Source organism: Limulus polyphemus, unplaced genomic scaffold, assembly GCF_000517525.1.
Source record: "Limulus polyphemus unplaced genomic scaffold, Limulus_polyphemus-2.1.2 Scaffold651, whole genome shotgun sequence".
NCBI classification, from domain to species: Eukaryota; Metazoa; Arthropoda; class Merostomata; order Xiphosura; family Limulidae; genus Limulus; species Limulus polyphemus.
In genome coordinates, this window is record NW_013666261.1 from 2087 (window position 1) to 20852 (window position 18766).

The 18766-nt window shown below is 30.8% G+C and overlaps 2 protein-coding genes across 6 annotated transcripts in view; one reads left to right on the plus strand and one right to left on the minus strand.

Moving 5' to 3' along the window:
* Positions 1 to 3602: 3602 nt before the first annotated feature.
* LOC106459711 (GDP-fucose protein O-fucosyltransferase 1-like) lies at positions 3603 to 14234 on the plus strand (the record flags this gene model as incomplete). The annotated part of the gene is made up of 5 exons (XM_013919361.2): positions 3603 to 3726; positions 6367 to 6535; positions 7488 to 7683; positions 8779 to 9012; positions 11477 to 14234. Coding segments are annotated over 5 exons (942 nt in total), but the record flags the coding sequence as incomplete, so codon positions are not given.
* Positions 14235 to 16511: 2277 nt separating this feature from the next.
* The window catches only part of LOC106459714 (tripartite motif-containing protein 45-like), a 12969-nt gene continuing 10714 nt past the window's right edge, over positions 16512 to 18766 (minus strand). For all 5 annotated transcript variants that reach the window (XM_022386240.1, XM_022386239.1, XM_022386238.1 and 2 more), the window contains exon 6: positions 16512 to 17503. In XM_022386240.1, coding sequence (XP_022241948.1) covers positions 17376 to 17503 — 128 coding nt within the window. In that variant the 3' untranslated portion in view covers positions 16512 to 17375. The remainder of the gene's footprint in view (positions 17504 to 18766) is intronic.

Genomic DNA, 18766 nt, shown 5'->3' on the forward strand with positions numbered 1-18766 from the left:
GTCTAGAGTTTGTACACTGAGTCCCATGAACCTTCTCTTCACCTCCGTCGTTTGCAACTTTCTTTACAATATGCTACTAAGCTTCGATCCTTACCATGGCATCCCACCTGGGATTGTGTTTTTCTTCCTAGGTGGGCAATGCTCTTTCAGAACAGATGGTCTGCTATTCTTCCGTTTGGCCTTCGTATCCGGGCACTACTGGCTCAATTGGGTCTGGCATTGGATGACATTGCTGTCCTCAATGATCAACCCATTCCACCATGGCTGATTACCATCCCTTCCTGTGACCTTTCCTTGAGTCATCTGGGGAAGGCAGATACTCACGATTAGAAGTACAGTCTTCTTTTTGCTGAACATCTTTCGAGCCATTTACACAGATGGTTCGAAATTGGGTAACTCTGTAGGTTCTGCCATGGTTTGCTGTGGCTCGGTAGTTGCTCGCAGGATCCCCTCTACAGTTTCTGTGTTCACTCCCAAGTTGTATGCTATTTCTCTTGCCCTGGATCATGTAGAAGCTATGCAGTACAGTAATTGTACTATTTACACTGATTCTCTTAGCTCTCTACTGGCCCTGGAATCGCTTAACATTAGTTCTCACCCTGTTCTCATTGATATTCAACACTGATTGGCCCACTTTTCTGTATCTTCTGTTTCCATCCAGTTTTTCTGGATCCCTGGCCATGTCGGTATTCACGGGAATGAGCTCGCTGACACTGCAGCTAAGTTCATCTGCTCTGGTGCCATCACAGGCGTGCCTGTCCCATACATGGACTATGGTCCTGTCTTCAAGGCGCGGCTTTGTGCCAGTTGGCAGTCGACTTGGAGTGAACAATGGCATAACAAGCTTTTCCAGATCAAACCTACTGTTGATCTTTGGCCGTCTTGCTTCTGTAAGGATCGGAAGGAGGAAGTAGTCCTGGCAAGGCTACGCATTGGTCATAGTTTTTTTAACCCATCGTTTTCTTTTATCAGGTATTGACTCACCAAGTGTAGCCATTGTGACACTCAAGTCACAATAGCCCACATTTTACTGTCGTGCCGTTGTTACGACCGTGAGCGGCGACACCATTTTAGACACATTTTTTCTAAAAGTTTACCCCTGATGCTGGACAGTGTAATTAGTAATGGTGATACTGTCCGATTAGATTGTATTTTTAATTTTTTACACACTATAGGTATTTTTAATTCTATGTAAATCTTTTACCGACATGTATTGGTTTTAACTCGCTGTATTTTTACATTTTACTTTAATTTACTTTCATTGTTTTTACCAGTTGTTTGTCGCAGATAGCCTTGCTGCTTTGCGCCATAAAGCACCAAACCAACCAACCAACTTTCAAAATGTGCTTTTTTGAAATTCATAACCAAAATATCATTATTCCTTAGCTCTATATGCAGCAAAACATTGAATCTAATAGAACAGTGATCAGTTGTTCTCCAGTTTCCACCCTCTCAATCATTTCTATATTTGATGTTAACATTAAATCTAAAATGATATTGTTTCTAGTAGGTTCCTTGACTAATTGGTGAAGAAAACCATCTTGAATAGTTTCCAAAAGCCTTTCTCACTCAGAGTTTGACTCTAGCACTTCCCAATCTATATGCCCAAAATTAAAATCTCCCATAATTATGACTTCATTAACAGCTGAAATCTTAATCTCATTGCAAAGTTTCTCACTAATTTCATCAGCATTATCTGATGATCTTTTTAAAAAATTCTCATTAAAAGCCTTTTCCCTCTATATCCAGTAATAGAAACCCGAATGGTTTCAATCTCCTTTCTATTATCTTTGATATCCCCAACTTCAACAGGGTGTAACTCACATTTTACATATAAAGCCACTCCTTCTCCCCTCTTTAATAGTCTATCCCTATTAAATAGCCTGTAAGCCTGTATTTCAAAGAAATTTCTGTCATCAAAATCATCTATGTTTCAATTATTCCCATTATATCAAAATCCTCTATTCCTACCAGTGCTCTAAGGTCATTTGTTTTATTTTTTATACTTCTAGCATTACAATACTAACAATTAAGCCTATCCTTACAACTACTTTTATACTCATTTCCTATGCTAAACTTTTTTTCCACCTCTTATTCTTTTGCATTTAGTTTATCCTGGCCCTCAACACTGTCTAATCCTAGTTTAAAACTTCCCTTACAGCTGAGTTAATAGCCTTAGCAAACAAGCCAGTCCCTACTCTATTTAAATGTAAACCATCCATTCCAAAAAGCTCCCTTCTTCCACTGAATTGATCCCACAAGTCCAACCAGCCAGTCTGCTTATCTTTACTTACTAACCTAAGCCGAGCATTTAGCCCTAGTGACCTACTTATAACTTTATCCACAAAGTTAATTCTGAGCACTATCCCAGACAGAGTTATGTCCTTTTTCTTTAAACACCTTTATCAACCCCTTGTACTTATTAATTGGCTCCTCCTGCTCTGTCAGTTATATAATACAATGCTATGGAAGAAAAGGATCTTTCTGTTTTCATTGATCAGCCTTTTAAATGTGCTTTTGCTAGTGGCAGGGCAAATAGGATTTTGGGTTGTATTTACAGAAATATTAGATATAAGTCTAAAAGAGGTTATTTCATTGCATTTGGAGTATTGTTTTCAGTCTTGGACCCTTTACCTTAAGAAAGGCATTGAATTGTTGCAAAGAGTTCAAAAGAGGGTTACTAGGATGATACCTGGCATTGAAAAGTTGACATACAAGCACAGATTAATATCACTGATATTGTTTTCTCTTGAAAAAAAGAAGAGTTAGAGAGGGGATCTGATTGAGGTGCTTAAAATTATTAAAGGAATTGGTGTTATCAATGCATCATTTGTTTTTCATATTCAATGGTGAGAATGGCAGGGCCACAAATATAAATTTTGGCAGGGTAGGGGTAATCTTCAGCTTACAGTTTTACTTTCTGACAGGGTGGTTGGTCCTTGGAATGGGTGCTATCAAATGTAAATGCAGTAAGTTTTGAAGGAGTTTAAGGGAAAGCTGGATAAGTATTTAAATGATGAGGGCAGGATTTTTTTTATGTGGATGAGACAGCTTCATTGGACAACAGGTCTCTTGTTGTCTCTTTAATGTTATGTTATTTAATTGGTTTCCTCTAAATGTTTTTGAGATTTTTTCTGATTTGTATCATTTAAGCCTAAAGCACTATTTTATTGTTAGATTTAAAGGGAATAGCTTTAGTTGTAATTAGATAGCTTATACACACTTGTTTTTAGATTGAATTGTCAAACAAAAGTTATATATTTTTTTGCAATATATCTGAAAGTTATAAAGCTGATGAGTAATTAAAACTTGTATCTCTAAGGATGATTAGTATTCGGTTGTTGTCCCCTGTTGGGAAAATGGTAAATCTTCAGATTTACATTGCTAAAATCAGATATCCTATTTCCCTCAGTTGACACAGCAAATAGCCCAATGTGGCTTTGCTATAACAAAACACACACAATACTTGGTTACATTCACACATTATTAAAGGAAATTGCACACACTAGCAACACTTGTTTTACCCCTTATTTAAGGTAGATGTGAGATGTTGTCAGTATGAGTACATTTTATATTTAAATAAATTATTTTATTTGTGGTAGGTTCAAGTTCCTTTTGACACTTATTTCAAAGTTGATACCCTGAAAAAATATCACAGAGTCATGACAATGGAAGATTTTATGAAAAACCTTGCTCCTGTTGTGTGGCCTCCAGGAAAAAGAACAGGTATTGAAGTTTTCATTAGAAAATCTGTACAAAGACTTTAAGAATGGTAAAATATATTTTTACTGTATACAGGATTTAGACTAATTCACATTTTAAAAAGTCCTGATGAAAAATAACAACTTAACATTTTTTAAACTATTTTTTAACATTTAACCATACAGGGGTGTCCTGCTTATTCAATGTTAGATTTGTTAATTCCAGTAAACTTCTTTATTCAAAGATCTCATTTAGTACTAGCTATGAATGAAATGTAAGATTAATGTTTAGGAATTCTTTTTCTGGAATGGACAGATAACTAGCACTCATATACATGTGAGAACTAGTGAATCGTTGGAAAACAAGACTGCTAAATGGTCATTAATACGTTGACGAAGTCATCTAGTGGAAAAACTGATGTACCCTTTTACACATAAAGGACAGGTGAACTGATAACCTTTTAGTGGTTTTGGAATGTTACCCTTTTTAAGAGAATAGATTATGCAGTTTTGTTTGTCTTATAAAATTTACCCAAGTTTAATCTGGGGAAACAGTTTTTTGAAAAGTGAAAAAAAAAATATTGACACAAAATAACTCATCTGTAGCGCATGGCAGGGTTAACAATTCAGCACTTTTCAGTAGTTTGAATTGCAATCAAAACACTATACTGAAATAGTTTGACAACTATTTTCTGGAAATTTATATTGATGAATGACAAAAGATATTATTTTTTAGAAGTATTGTTTGAAAGTTCAAAGAAACAACACTTGAAAACAGTGCTCCAGCTGTGATTGAAAAGGGGCAGGGTGCCAAATTGGAATTAGGACACATCCATTGTGTGCAAACACAGCTTAAGAGGGCACAAATTAGGAATGCAAGGTCAAAGAACTAGACACCAAATATAAATTCACACCTAAGAACAAGTTGAACATCACCTAGAAAAGCAAGTTTAAAACACAAAAATTTCATATTATTGTTACATCTTTATTCTCATTCACAGAAATACATTATTTCATAAAGCATATATTATAAAAAAAATAAAGTAAAGTAATGAAAGAGTAAAAAAGGTGAAACTCTGAACCTGGGCTTTTTCAAAAGGTAGATTTTTCCAAAGTGCTTTGGTTTAGGGCTTTCTCTTTTTCCTTATTGTATGTCCCAATAAATAATGTTCTGGATAAAATGATAACCATTCTCATGATCAATTCAGACCAATTACATGTTTGATTTGTAATATTTATTCCATTATTATTGTCAACATTGAAGAATAGCCTGACTGAGTGTGGAAAGCTTGTCATCAACATATTTAGTGTAATGTAAGGGCTTAAATGCAGAAGGTCAATTGTATAACAAACAATTTTCAAAATTATATAATAAGAAGCTTGCCAGACTAAAGGCTAGAGAGGAAGACATAGCAATGCCATTAATCTGTTTGTTATTGAAATTAAAATGTGAATATTTTGTATCAAACTCAAGCAGTTACTTAACGGTATTTTTAGTGATGCTTTGTACAGTTTTTGATTCTGATGTCCAACTTATCTTTGTTTTTTCACTGTTGATCTTGTACCTTAATGTTGTTCAAAATGCTGAGTGAAAACACAGTCATTTGTTTCCACTTTAATTTACCACTTAATCTTGCATATGAAATCTCATCACAAGCCACCTGTTATTTGTATAAAAATCAACTTAAGGGGTATACCATAGACATTTTTTAATAACAGTGGCTGTGCCTTGTCATAGATAAAATGTAAGAAAAATTAACATCTCTGGATTATTTTGATCTGTGTACTTTTTAAAACTGTTTCAAATCCATGAGATTAAGATTCTTTTGGGAAACATTTTGTGAAAAATTAGAATTAGTATACTTTTGTAATTACTCCTACTACATATGGTTATATTTTCTAGTAAATCACCTTTTATTATTTTTATAGCAGTGTTTTAATCTGTAAAATTTGTATTTGCTCAACTGCTACTATTTCTGATTACTCGTGTATTTCTGAATTTAAACTTGATATTAGATGAAATAACTATGTTTTTAGCTATTAACAGAGTTTATAGTTTTTGCTTTATTGTGTTATCCATCCACCTGCATGAACCTCTCAGAAAAAGTTGTTATGGGAATTATAATTGAGGCTTAAATTTTAAACAAACGTTGCTCTTCATAAATATCAACAATTAACAAAACTTCATTCACTTTATCCTTGAAACAGCTAGGTAGTTTAGTATTAATTTGTAAAATGCTCCATAGATATAAACGGTAATGCTTACTATGTATGTTGTATTTAGTTTAGAATGCTTCTGAAATGTATAATTAAACAAATAAATGGTAAAAAAATCCTCAGCCATCTATTTTAGATCAATTTGAAATCTTTCTAAGGTAGTTAATTTACTTTTCATATGAGTTTTGTAAATATTTTTACTGAAGTTTCATTTATAGGCAGTTAGCACTGACAGAATGACCAATAAATAAAGCATTACATCCTGTTCTATTTTAGTGCATTATCAGAAAAATTCTATACATATTGTGATCTATGCAATGTCACGAAGAGAAAAAAGGGGATAATTTTCACACCAAAAAGGTCATAGAATCCTCTTTAACCTCTATGTTTTATAGTAATCATAAGACACTAGATAATCATATATACATTTTTCTATATATTTTTCCAGTTTTTTGCTATAGAAGTCGAGGAGAAACAGATGATTGCAATGCCAAAGAAGGAAATCCATTTGGACCCTTCTGGGACACCTTTAATGTAGACTTTGATGATTCTGAATTTTATGGCCCTCTTCATTATGATGTTCATCATCATCAGATGTCCAAGAAGTGGAATGAGAAGTAAGTTTTGTTACAAGTTGTCTAAATAGATTTAAATTGTCTGAATAATAATGCATTGTTTTGAAAATAACAGTAAATACATGATGCTAAGCATGACTTTACTTATCCAAAATCACCAATACAACGTGTACTCATTGTTGGTTTTCTGGATTCTGATGTTTATGTTTTAAACACCAAAGTGTTAGAAATGATAAAAACAGCTTTTCATTTTTTTAAAAAAGAGAGAGAGATGAATTATTTAATGCCTTCTTGGTCAAATGTGTTTTGTATATTTTCACTGTTGAGCTATTTTGAAAAGATATTACTTCCAGTTATCCAACATGAATAGGTATTAATGAAACATCTAAAACTATAAAAAAAAATCATATCAAAGAAAGTTATGTTGTCAGAGTTATTTGTGTTCAAATGAAACAGTTTTAAAACATACATAGAAAAACTAGTGTAAAGCTGTTAATTTTGTTTTTCCAAAAATTTTTAAATAAAGGGGATTTGCATAGTAAAAGTAATATTAGCTTTTAACTATATGAACTCATGATGCTTGGAAAGCATGGAGTATATTTTAATCATTTTACGACATTATATTCTTTGATTTTTATCACTCAACTCATATGCTAGGATACATTTTTATGATTTAGTTGCTGTTGCTCTCAAACTATTAGGCTTTTACACAAAGATAACTTGTGTTGAAAATGTAATATTAATTTTTTTAAATATATGAATTCATGAGCTACTAAAGTATGTATTATATTTTAATTACTTTCATTTATCTCACAACACTATATTCTTTGGTGTTTATTGCTCAAAACATTTGCCAGAATATATTTTTATACTTGTGTTTTGGTTTCCTGTTGTTCCAGTGTAATTATAAGAGGTAAAGTTGTATAGCAGACATTATATATATATATATATTTTTATATGAACGTTTTATAAAGGATAATTATCCTTATATAAGGTACCCTCCAGAGAAGTTCCTCGTAATAGCATTCACGGGGGCTCCAGCCAGTTTCCCTGTCCAGATAGAGAATCGAGAACTACACAAGTACTTAGAATGGAGTGAAACTGTTAATGCTGCAGCTAATACTTTCGTTAAATCAGTTATGCCAAAAGGATCGTATGTAGCAATACATCTCAGAAATGGAATTGACTGGGTAGGTTGCTTTAAGGATATTTACTTGATGTGCAAAATGTCATTTGAAAATGTTACTGTGAATTACAACATATGGTGATTCTATACTTCAAAAATAGGGGTTCAGTAAATGCATGAGGTGGAAAACGCAAGACCGAACACATAATTTCCTGCATTCAGATCTATGACTAAATTGAATTTATAATGTCAAATTTTGCCGTATTCATGTAACCAATTTGTGATATAAGAATATTATGATGGGAGAAAAAACAATGTGTACAAGTTAAAGAAAAATTTTAAGTAGTTTTAAAAAAAATGTATAGCCACTTGTGACATATCCCTTGATTGTAAACATGTCAAATTATAAATTAAGTAACAAACATATGCTATTTATATTTAATTGCAAGAATAAGGGAAGATTTTTGACAAAAAAAAAGTTGTGATAAAAACTGAACAACCTTGCAAGTTGGGAGTTGCAAATTTTAGCTTTTTAATTTTTTTAATAAAGCTTTTGAATGGGTTTTAAAAAAGAAAGGCAAACCTTTGAGAGTTTAAGGCTAGCTTTAGTACCAGAGTTGAAAAAATTTTGAATGTTCAAATTCTACTTTTATGAGATTTTTCTGTTAGACGAATTTCACTCTTGAATCAAGTGTGAGAACAAAATAACAATATAATGATGACAAAACCTTGTCGAAACATTGTACATTTGCTGTTATGTTAAACTTATATTAAAGTTTTTCTTCATTACCCATTCAAGCCGTCTCCAGCCATTATTAGTCTCAAAGTGGGTTCCTCATCATCAAATTTGAAAAAGTGACTTGTGTTTGCTAATGCTGTAGATGTAGACATCATGCTCAGCACCTATCTGTATATTTCATTTACAATAAATTCCTGACAGTGCAATGTTGGCATGGTAGACTTATGACTGGAGTCGTATATCACATTCTTTCCGAGGAAGTACATTTATACAGCAAGGTTGTTAAATGAAGTATAGCCTAAGGAAATAATGTTTCAAGCATAAGAACTTTCAATATTCTCCATGATATTTATATTTTGAAATGAAAGTAAACTCTTTAATAGTTTTCTTGGTGAAATGGTTTAAATTTTTCTTTTTCAGACCCGTGCTTGTGAACACGTGCAGCACAGCCCTCTATTGTTTTCAGCTCCTCAGTGTCTTGGCTATAACAGTGAACATGGCAAAGTGACTAAAGAAATGTGTTTTCCATCAAAAGAAATAATTCTTAGACAGCTGAAAAGGGTGGTAAAAGCCATGAAAGCTAAATCTGTATTTGTGGCTTCTGATAATGATCACATGATAAATGACATCAACAAGGCACTACAAAACTTAAAAGTAAGAACTTGATTTGTAATGTTCAAAATATAAAAGCTAGAGTCATTTCATAACCTAAGAAAAATTATTATTTCTGTAGTTTTACAAAAATACTGGGCATGAGTAGGAGAAAATTGATTTTATGTGAAAATTTTATGAGCTAATAAAATCAAATTTTGTGCATGCATATGTATGTTATATATTTTTTACAATTATTGTTAGTTTTGTTTTGTTTTTACATCCAAAACTGCACAACCATAAACAAAAATAAAGATTTCTTAGCTTGAATTATAATTATACAACTTGATATCACTTTGTGTCTGAATTTTATTAGATATGGTGGAATTGTAGACTTTTATTCAGAACCTGACATTAGGACTTTTTTAATTTCTAATAAAGAAGACACTTCATGTCCTTTTTCTTTCACAAAACCTGTTTACACGAAAGCAGTTTACAGCTAATGAAATATAAATTTTTGTAATTGGAAAGTAGAGCAGATTTAGTATTGATTATCATTAATGGCTTTATGCTGTAGATTGAAGAATGTGTTTTTGTCTTACTTAAGTGCAAAAAATAAGTAATATTTATTACATGCAAGTACTTTGTCTTTATGTAGAAATAGTGTAAAATATATATACATATAAATCTCGTTACATGCGAATGCAAAAACTACATAATCACTTCAAGAATTTGTGACACTACAGTTTTCTTAGCATTTTGTACTCAAGTTTCTTTGTTATATGTTAGGGCCAGATGTGGTCTAGGGGTTAGCATGCCAGACTGTAAATCCATGATTAGCTTCCTGTTGCCTTAAAATTACACTCCATACTTTAGGACTGTGGGTTATTATAAAAGTGATGGTCAATTCTTAGAATTCGATTGGAGTAGCCCAAAAGTGGGCAACTTGCACTGTTAACTAACAGCCTTCTCTCTTGTCTGTCAATTCAAAATTAGGGAAAGATAGCATGGACAGGTTTTGTGTAGCTTTGTACATATATCTGAAAGAAACAAATTGTTTTGTATTGGGAATTGAATCAGAAGACACTTGCTAACTGATTTATGTTTACATATTCTTGCGTGAAGTCCACCTCATTACACAGACTCACATTATTTTGAAATCTTTTTGTATAAGCCTAAATCAGTTAGCAAGTCTCTTGTTTGCCCCAATTATACGATAATGGCAAAATATTAGCTTAAATAAGACCAATTATATTTTCTGGAGTAATAGTTTGTGTTTTGTTTATCTTTTTAACAAAAAGTACTTTGGGTTAAAATGTATCAATCTCACTACATTTGTTAGTTTCAAATGCTTATACACATTTGTTTCCATTCTGGATTATTATAGTTGTTAGATCTCAGCCCACATTTTGCATCATCTGTATTAATACTTAAAATAGTGCATTAGAAGTTAGCTCTTCAGTTGATTTTATTTCATTCTTACTCTCTTTTATGTAAAAAAATCTAATTTTTGAAAATTATAGATTTTTCAAGTCATTCATTTATATTGGAAATTTTCAACTTTGTAAAATTTTAAAGAAACCACTAATAAGCCTTTTCCTATAAGTAAGTCTAATTTGAGTGAACATATTGTGATTTTAAGAGGAAGAAACAAATGCAAAAAAGGGTGACACTGCTAAATACTTTTTAATGCTGTAAACTAGTGTATCTTGTCCTCCATTCAGAGCTACCAAGGGAAAGCAAGCTAACTCAGAAAGGTCAAACTATATACTACTCCCACAGATGTGGTCTTAGTGCATTTATTGATAGCATGGAATATTGTTAAAATTATCTTATTGCTGCTCTTATCTAGACCATTTAGCTTCTTCAAGATAATGATAAATTTAATAAAATATTAGTTTTCATCTAAAAATAAATAGTATCATCCAAATATAGGCTGTTTGTCAACTCAACTCTTGCTCTTTTGTAATTTATGTTAAAAACTACAAGTCAAACTTATTTTTATGTGGTTGGCTCATGTTTTTTCAAAATGATAATCAAATCTTTTACTATCTTAAAAATGTTGCATTGAGGAAAGATTGACATGTTTATTTTTTTATTATGTATATACATATTAATCCTAATATTTATTCTTACTAACATAATTTTAATTTTCATTACAATTCAATAACAAAAAATGTGCATATGTTTCTTTTCTTAATTTGTTACAGTGTTTGTGAGATTTAAATAAGTATTTATTTTAAGCACAGCCATGAGTTGTGATTATTTATTGGAAACTTGTGTCACAGTAAAGTTCAAAATAAATAGATATTTTTTGCCAAAGTTAATTAGTCTCATAATAATGTGTATAAGTGAGTAAATGAATTATAATAGATGTTAGTTTGAGATGAATTTTCTCACATATTTTATAATGCAGTTCCATGAACCTTAGATAGGAAAAGTGTAAATAAAATTTAAATATTTATTTGAATGAACAGTGTAAATTCCTGAAAATTTGTAAATCATATTTAATATTTTCAATTTTTAGGTTAAAGCTTACAAGCTAGACAAGTCCGATCCACATGTTGATTTAGCTATTATGGGAAGAGCCAATCATTTTATAGGAAATTGTGTGTCTTCTTTTACGGCTTTTGTAAAACGAGAGCGAGATGTATTTGGATTACCATCATCTTTCTGGGCATTTCCACCAGAGGGGTCTGGTTCTAGTAGAAATGCAGAAAACCAAAGCAATCATGATGAATTTTGATTTTCAAAAGTAATGTGCTATGCACTAGGTATTACAAAAACTGTTATCATGCTACATGTATTTAATAATAGAGTCACCATGCACTTATATTATTACACATTTCACCCAAGTTATATATGTGCCTCAGTTACAAGTTATTTTTTTACATGAATGTTATTTTTTTTTCATTTTGATCTGAGATAAACATATATTTAAATTCAAGGGATTTTGTTTCAGTTAAATCATTGACTTGTAATAATGAAGAAAAATAATGCTTTCATTCCATGTTGGTTAGTCTGTCTAATAGCCATGTAAGAGTGAATGGATGTTTGTGTTTCATATATTATTTTTAAACATCTATTTCCTTTAAAAAGAAAGAGCTCTTTCTAGGTTATTTTAACCAGGAGTTCATAATATTACATAACACAGAAAGGTTATTGAACATATTTGTAATATTTCAAGTATTCTGAAGTTAATGTTATAGAATCTTCAGTGGCATTTGCTTTATCAAAAACAATTTCTAAATATATTATCTTTTTTAGTGTGCAGTTTTACACCTAATTTTCAAAACATTAATGTTTTTTAGTTGTATAATTGATTTTTTTAATAAATTTATTGTTAAAATCCTGAATGGGTATCTTGGTTATAAATGATGTGTTAATAAAGTCCTATTAAATAGCCTTTGCTGTGTGACTTGCTGACCACATATTTGTAATGAAAGTTAATTATTGTCAGTTTATTCTAAGTATATTTTGATATAATGAACAACAAAAAAATATGGAATTAAAGCTTGTAATAACTTAAGCTTTATTCAACCATGCTTTTAAAAGTATTTAAATTAGATGCAGAATAAAAATAATCTTACAAAGCATCCAAATCAAAGGCTTTTGTATTTAAAGGATGCTTCTTATGAAAAAATTGCCTAACAGATTGTTCAGTTCTTTTAAACAACTCTTATGGCCATTAATAGTGTTAGAATAATTTTACACAAGGTTACATTCAATAATTTGTTTTTCATTTCAATCATCTAAATTTCTACAAGAACCTAATGTTATTTAAACTGTCTATAAATCAAACAACTTCAAATATAAATATGCTTTCTAAGTCAATAGAAAGCTTTTAATAGAGTCTCAAACATGATTTTTTAAACTTGATTATTTCATTATTTCATGGATTCTTAATAACTATAACTAAGTTAAACCTATTTTGCCTTGATAATCATGGCTTTTGTTTTAGATAATATAGTAGACAAGTTAGTAATATGTCATAAAATAATTTTAATATTAAATATCCACAAAAACTTCATTTGTTTCTGAAGTATTGAACAAGATTAATCTCGTTGGTAATTTATATATTTTTAATTATTTTATTTTTCAACCTCAACATAAATAACTCCTTTTTTTTATTTAGGTATCACATCTATATCAAAATTAAATAGTTAAGTGTGAAAATGATGCTTAGAAAAGCGTATTTGAAGCTGTGACAGTTACTAAAGCTTGTAGATAACTCTTGGCATTGTGTTTAATTGTATTCATGGAAGTGAAAGTTCAAATGCATAAAATGCTTACAGGATTTGTTTAATTTCAGTGTAGGGTTCCTTTGTTGCACTCAGGTTTTGATACAATACAGATTATTGGGTGCTACTGTAGCATGTGGTCTACTAAGATATTTACACTATAGCGTGCGATCTACACAAGTACTCTCATCATCACCATTTTGATGATTCACTAAAACATAATTTCTTGCTAAATAATTTATATCTATCCACGTTTTTGTTCAGCAAATAATAATAATTAATAAATTGTGTATTCCAAAGGAGTACCTTAAATTTAGGTTATAATTGTGCTGGTTTTGATTGTTGGTATTTATTTGATTCCGATTATACTTGCCCCAAAAATGTTATGTAATGATATTTTGTACATTATTAGTTCAGAAGTGTTATTTATAGCAAATGGCACCAATTGCAAATAAACAAAAGTTAACATGGTGATGATGATAGTATCTGTGTAGACCCCACACTATAGTAGCACTGATTATTTTAGTGTTTCCTTTGTTGCACTCAAGTTCTGACACAACACAGATTATGTTTATCAGTAAACAAGCAAGTTATTCTTGCATTTACTTAATTAATCACTGGGAATTATAAAAATAAAGAGTGCCAGAAAACAAGAGTAGCCTATAATCTATGTAGCAAGAAAATATCATGCAAGATATTTTATGGTAGTGTGTCGTATCAAATTCTGGAAATAAAGGATAGTCTTTCATAGAAAATGAAACATTTTTCTTTGCTATTTTAGCAACTTCTCTCATTACTAAAATATATTTTATATGTACACATTATAAAGGTTATGAGGACCAATCTTGTTTACATTTTAATAAATATTCAGATGTTCAAGTTGTATCCGTGATACATTTTTATGTTCACTGTATTTTTTTTTGTTTGTTATGTTTCTGATTAAATGTTAGATCTACATTTGTTGGTAACAAAAGTACCACCATCTTCAGCATCTGTTGCTGTTGTATTTAGCAAAATATTACTTAATAAAAGTTGCATGCAACAGTTATTGCGTATTCAAAAAATCTAAACTTACCATGTATATTTCACGATTCCTCAAAAGAAATGCCAGTAAAAGTATTTTGGGAGTAAGTAAGTGCCAAACACAGAAGAGAATTAGATAAAACATTTTACCGTGCTTCAAAAATAAACTATGAAAGTAAAGTTCCTGATCAGTGTTTGTATACCCAAACCAAAATTTAGACAAACAGGTGTACATGTTGTATTCTATCAGTCATCAAATTCTGATAAATTCTAAAGTGATATTTCTCATTAGCTTTGAAAGTAACTTTTAAATTTGTGTAACTTGCAGATACACAGTGGTATATTTCACAGTGCAGTGCACAACTATATATCCATGGAAACAATCAAGGTTCCACTCATTTATAGCATTTGACCAACATTTGTTCAAGTATGAGATTTATACATAGGACGTGTCTGTAGAACAGGGTTTGCTATTTTCCAGTCCTCTTTTTTTAGATAGTGAGTTGTTATTGTGATGTAACTTTCCATTGCTCTCGAAGTCTGTCCATCAGTAGTTGTAGCCATTGCTGAAGCTGTATTTAATTCCTTCAGTACTTTTGGTATCAGTGTTTTACTGAAATATGTTCTAGATAAAATGGCATACCTTGGTTCCAGCACATCATCTTTGTAAAGCCAAGATTTTCAACAACAGAGCAAGGCCTCAGATCCTTTCCAATACTTTTTGTGATTAGCTGGGCTATAGAAGAAATAAAACTAAGTCTGGATTTGAAAGCAGCATATAAATCACTTTGACTTACTTTTCATTTTCTTTTCATACCATCTTTTAATATTTCAGGTAGAGTAGCCTTTAATTTCATTTTCATATCATGCTTGTTGTGTTACCAGTATAGTGCACATGTGTGTGGTATATTCAGTAAACTGCAATGGATTTATCAACAATCCTCCTACCTCAAACAGATTGTTTCACAGGAAAAACACACTGCTGACTACTGGTTAGGTGGAGCATTTTACAGTTCAATTTTCATGGTCCATTTTGTAGTAGTTTCTTATGTGTGGTTGGCCACCTTTATGAATCTCGTTTGAATGTGAGATGACTAAAATACTCAGAATCGTGCGAGGAGTCATGGGAAACAACATAGATGCACTCACTTTTAGGTTTTGGTCTGCTACGAACGTGTCATTGAAGTTCAAAACAGTATTTTATATGAAATTGAGATGTTACACTATTGTATCATAAGTTGTACCATAGCAAAAAATACTACAATATATATCTTATCAGTTAATTGTTTCACCCCTATTAATTATGTAAAACAGTACTGTAAAATTATTTAGCAAAAAGCTCTTAAAAATGAATTTTGTTAAAAAAATTGAGTCATCTTTCTTTTTCTTTTTTGAACTATATTCAGTTTTGACTACTGTCCTTGTGGTTTAAAGAGCTTGTCATCATATTTAAAATACTGCAATATATACCTTATCAGTTAATTGTTTCACCCCTATTAATTATGTAAAACAGTACTGTAAAATTATTTAGCAAAAAGCTCTTAAAAATGAATTTTGTTAAAAAAAATTGAGTCATCTTTCTTTTTTGAACTATATTCAGTTTTGACTACTGTCCTTGTGGTTTAAAGAGCTTGTCATCATATCGACTAACTATAGGGATTGAATTGTCTTCATTCATGAAGTGGAATTATTAAGTTACTGATTGTCATAATGACATAAGAAACAAAATGACCATCAACGGAGCTTGCCCCGTACTACTACTGAATTCATCAAGCTTGTTAAATATTATGATACTTACACACACTTTGGACTACAGAATTGAAAGACAACAATTTAAGGAAAAATATTACGCACATCATAAAAAATAAATAAAATGCTTATCCAGAGATCAATCAAACCAAAGCGTGTGAAAAACAAGGATAAAGGTTTTTTATTTGTAAATTACAAATATCTACAAGTTATGTTTTAAATCAGTTTTTAAACTAAGATATTATTTATAATGTTAAAAATATTTTACTTACAACATAACAATGATTTAAGTTGTTTTAAATTTACTTACTCTTCCCTATAAAGGAGTATGTAAATTCTATCATAAAAAATCACATGATAATAAGTTACGCTTAGCTAACCCTTCATTTTCAAGGATTAACCTGATCCTAGAATTAAAAAGAAAATAATAAGGCTGAAGAAGTGCCTTTAACAGGCATTCCAATGCCCCTATTTTACTACTATTATCAGATCCCCCTATTTTTGTTGAAAGTATCTTAAATGTTATTACTTCTCCATATTTTTGTTACCTTTTCAGGTTGATATTTTATAACAGAAATATTTTGAGTGGCAATCTGACTGATACAGATGTTCCAGGTTTCTGCAAGTTTTTTAGGTGTTGGGAGACTTTGATATGCATATTAAACATATAAAAATATAACAAACATGAACTTCTAGGTGAGTATCACATTAATTATTAAATATTTATTAACTACCATCCACCTGAATAAAATGTCATCTTATTGTCCTGATACTCTACTATTTTGGTATGTTTTTCTCTAACATTTGCCACACTTTGATTTCGTAGAATTAGCCCTATTCTTCCTTGGTGTGGGCATGTACTGATTACATAGTTTCATACTTAGTCTCTGCAGGCAATGGGTATTAGTGTAATTGATCCTTTGAACTTATTACATTGACCTATTTTACAAAGACTTCATTAAGTTCATAAATGGAAAAATATAGCATTAGATAGAGACTATGGTAATAAGGAATTTATTTCTTATGTCCTGAGGCTAAAAAAAAAAAACATAATAATCATTACTAAAGAAAAGCTGTTTTTAAATATACAAGTCTATTTAATTCCTAGTTTGAAAAAATATAATAAATCAATAGGATCTCCAAATCTTGTACACCGGGACAGAGAAATTTCATGCTGTAATTTTGTCTGTTTGTCAAAATGTTTATAAATAATACTGTATGCAAAAAATTTTAAGTGAAAAAAAAGAAATCGCCATTAACAATTATTTTTCACTGACACAAGTAACTCAGTTTACTTCTAAAAGCTATTAGAAGGTGTAATGAAGTGAATATAATATAAAATTATTTTAATGTACAGATTGGTTATTTGTCACAAATAGTTTGTGGATAGATACTTCATTTTTGGTAAAAATTTCATACTGTATATTCATATACTGTGGTTCTTTTTGAGCACTCAGAGTTTTCGGCAAAATTCCCACAACAGCTCCAGTGGTGATGTCCAGGATGACCACTGTGACCATGACCACAACCTTGGTAACCACCTAAGAGTTGCATAACAGAATCATATCAAACAATTAATAATACAGCTAAAACAATGCCTTAGCAGGAAACACACACACACATATAATGAAAAAAAAAAGAGGTAAATTAATTATAGTATTATATAAGTAATTTAATATATCATGAGAAAGTACACAAATATAGAATACTAGTACAGATGATGTTAGAACAAAAAGATAATAATAGTACACTAACATAAGACATAGAAATATAAGCTACTAGAAACAATTTCCTTCCTTCTATAAGAAAAGTTCTTCAGGTAATTATTTTTAATTTTGCACTATAAGAAATTATATTACTACAGATTATAATAACCTGTACAAAACACAGAAAACAGAAATTGATTTATAGAGCATTGAAACATAATGATTTCCTCCTGGAAAATAAGAGACAGAAAAATATTGCTTCAAATGGGAAGAATACAAGAAAAGCTACTTGTATAGGCAAGAATAATGGACTTAGAAACAAAAGAGTCTTAATACATAAAACAAATGTGCAACACCATTTCATGACCCACCTGAGTAACCAGGCACTCCTGGTGGCTCAGGGGTAAGTCCGAGGGCTTATCAGTGGGCAAAGCACAAGTAGCCTAACGTGTAACTTTGCATTTGACAACAAATTAAGTAGCCAAGGGGGGGGGGGTATTGTTATGTGCCTCACATTCTGAGAACCATTATGCAACAGAGATAATTTTTGGGAGGGGAAGGGAATGGTATAGATATAAATATAAAGACGTCATTAGTAATGAAGGAAGAAATTACTTTACAAAAGTATAGGGTAAAATTAGAACAAATATTTTTTTACGGTGATGCAATAAGATTACGTTAAGGTAAACTACTATAAAAATAAAGATATTTAGACTTTTTAGTAATAGCATAATTAATACCCTACTAAAAGACATCTTATTTTGAATAATAATACTAGAATATAAAACAAGTTTCTTTTTGACATATGTAGAAACATGAATTCTTAGTAGAGGGATTAAAAATGTCGTGAAGTTGAAAAATATATAAAGTGTAATGACTAGCACGGAAACATGAGGAATTAAACTTTGTAGTTGACCGGTTTTGGGAATTGATAAATATTTTATCCATGACGTTTTTCAGTTTCTGAACTGTTGACGACAACAGTTTATCACAAGGTTAACATGACAACAAGATATTTATACCAAACAATAATATAAAATGAAGCGTATTTTGGAAAAATAATCTCTAAAAGCCCAACGTCAGAAATAATTAGTTTCT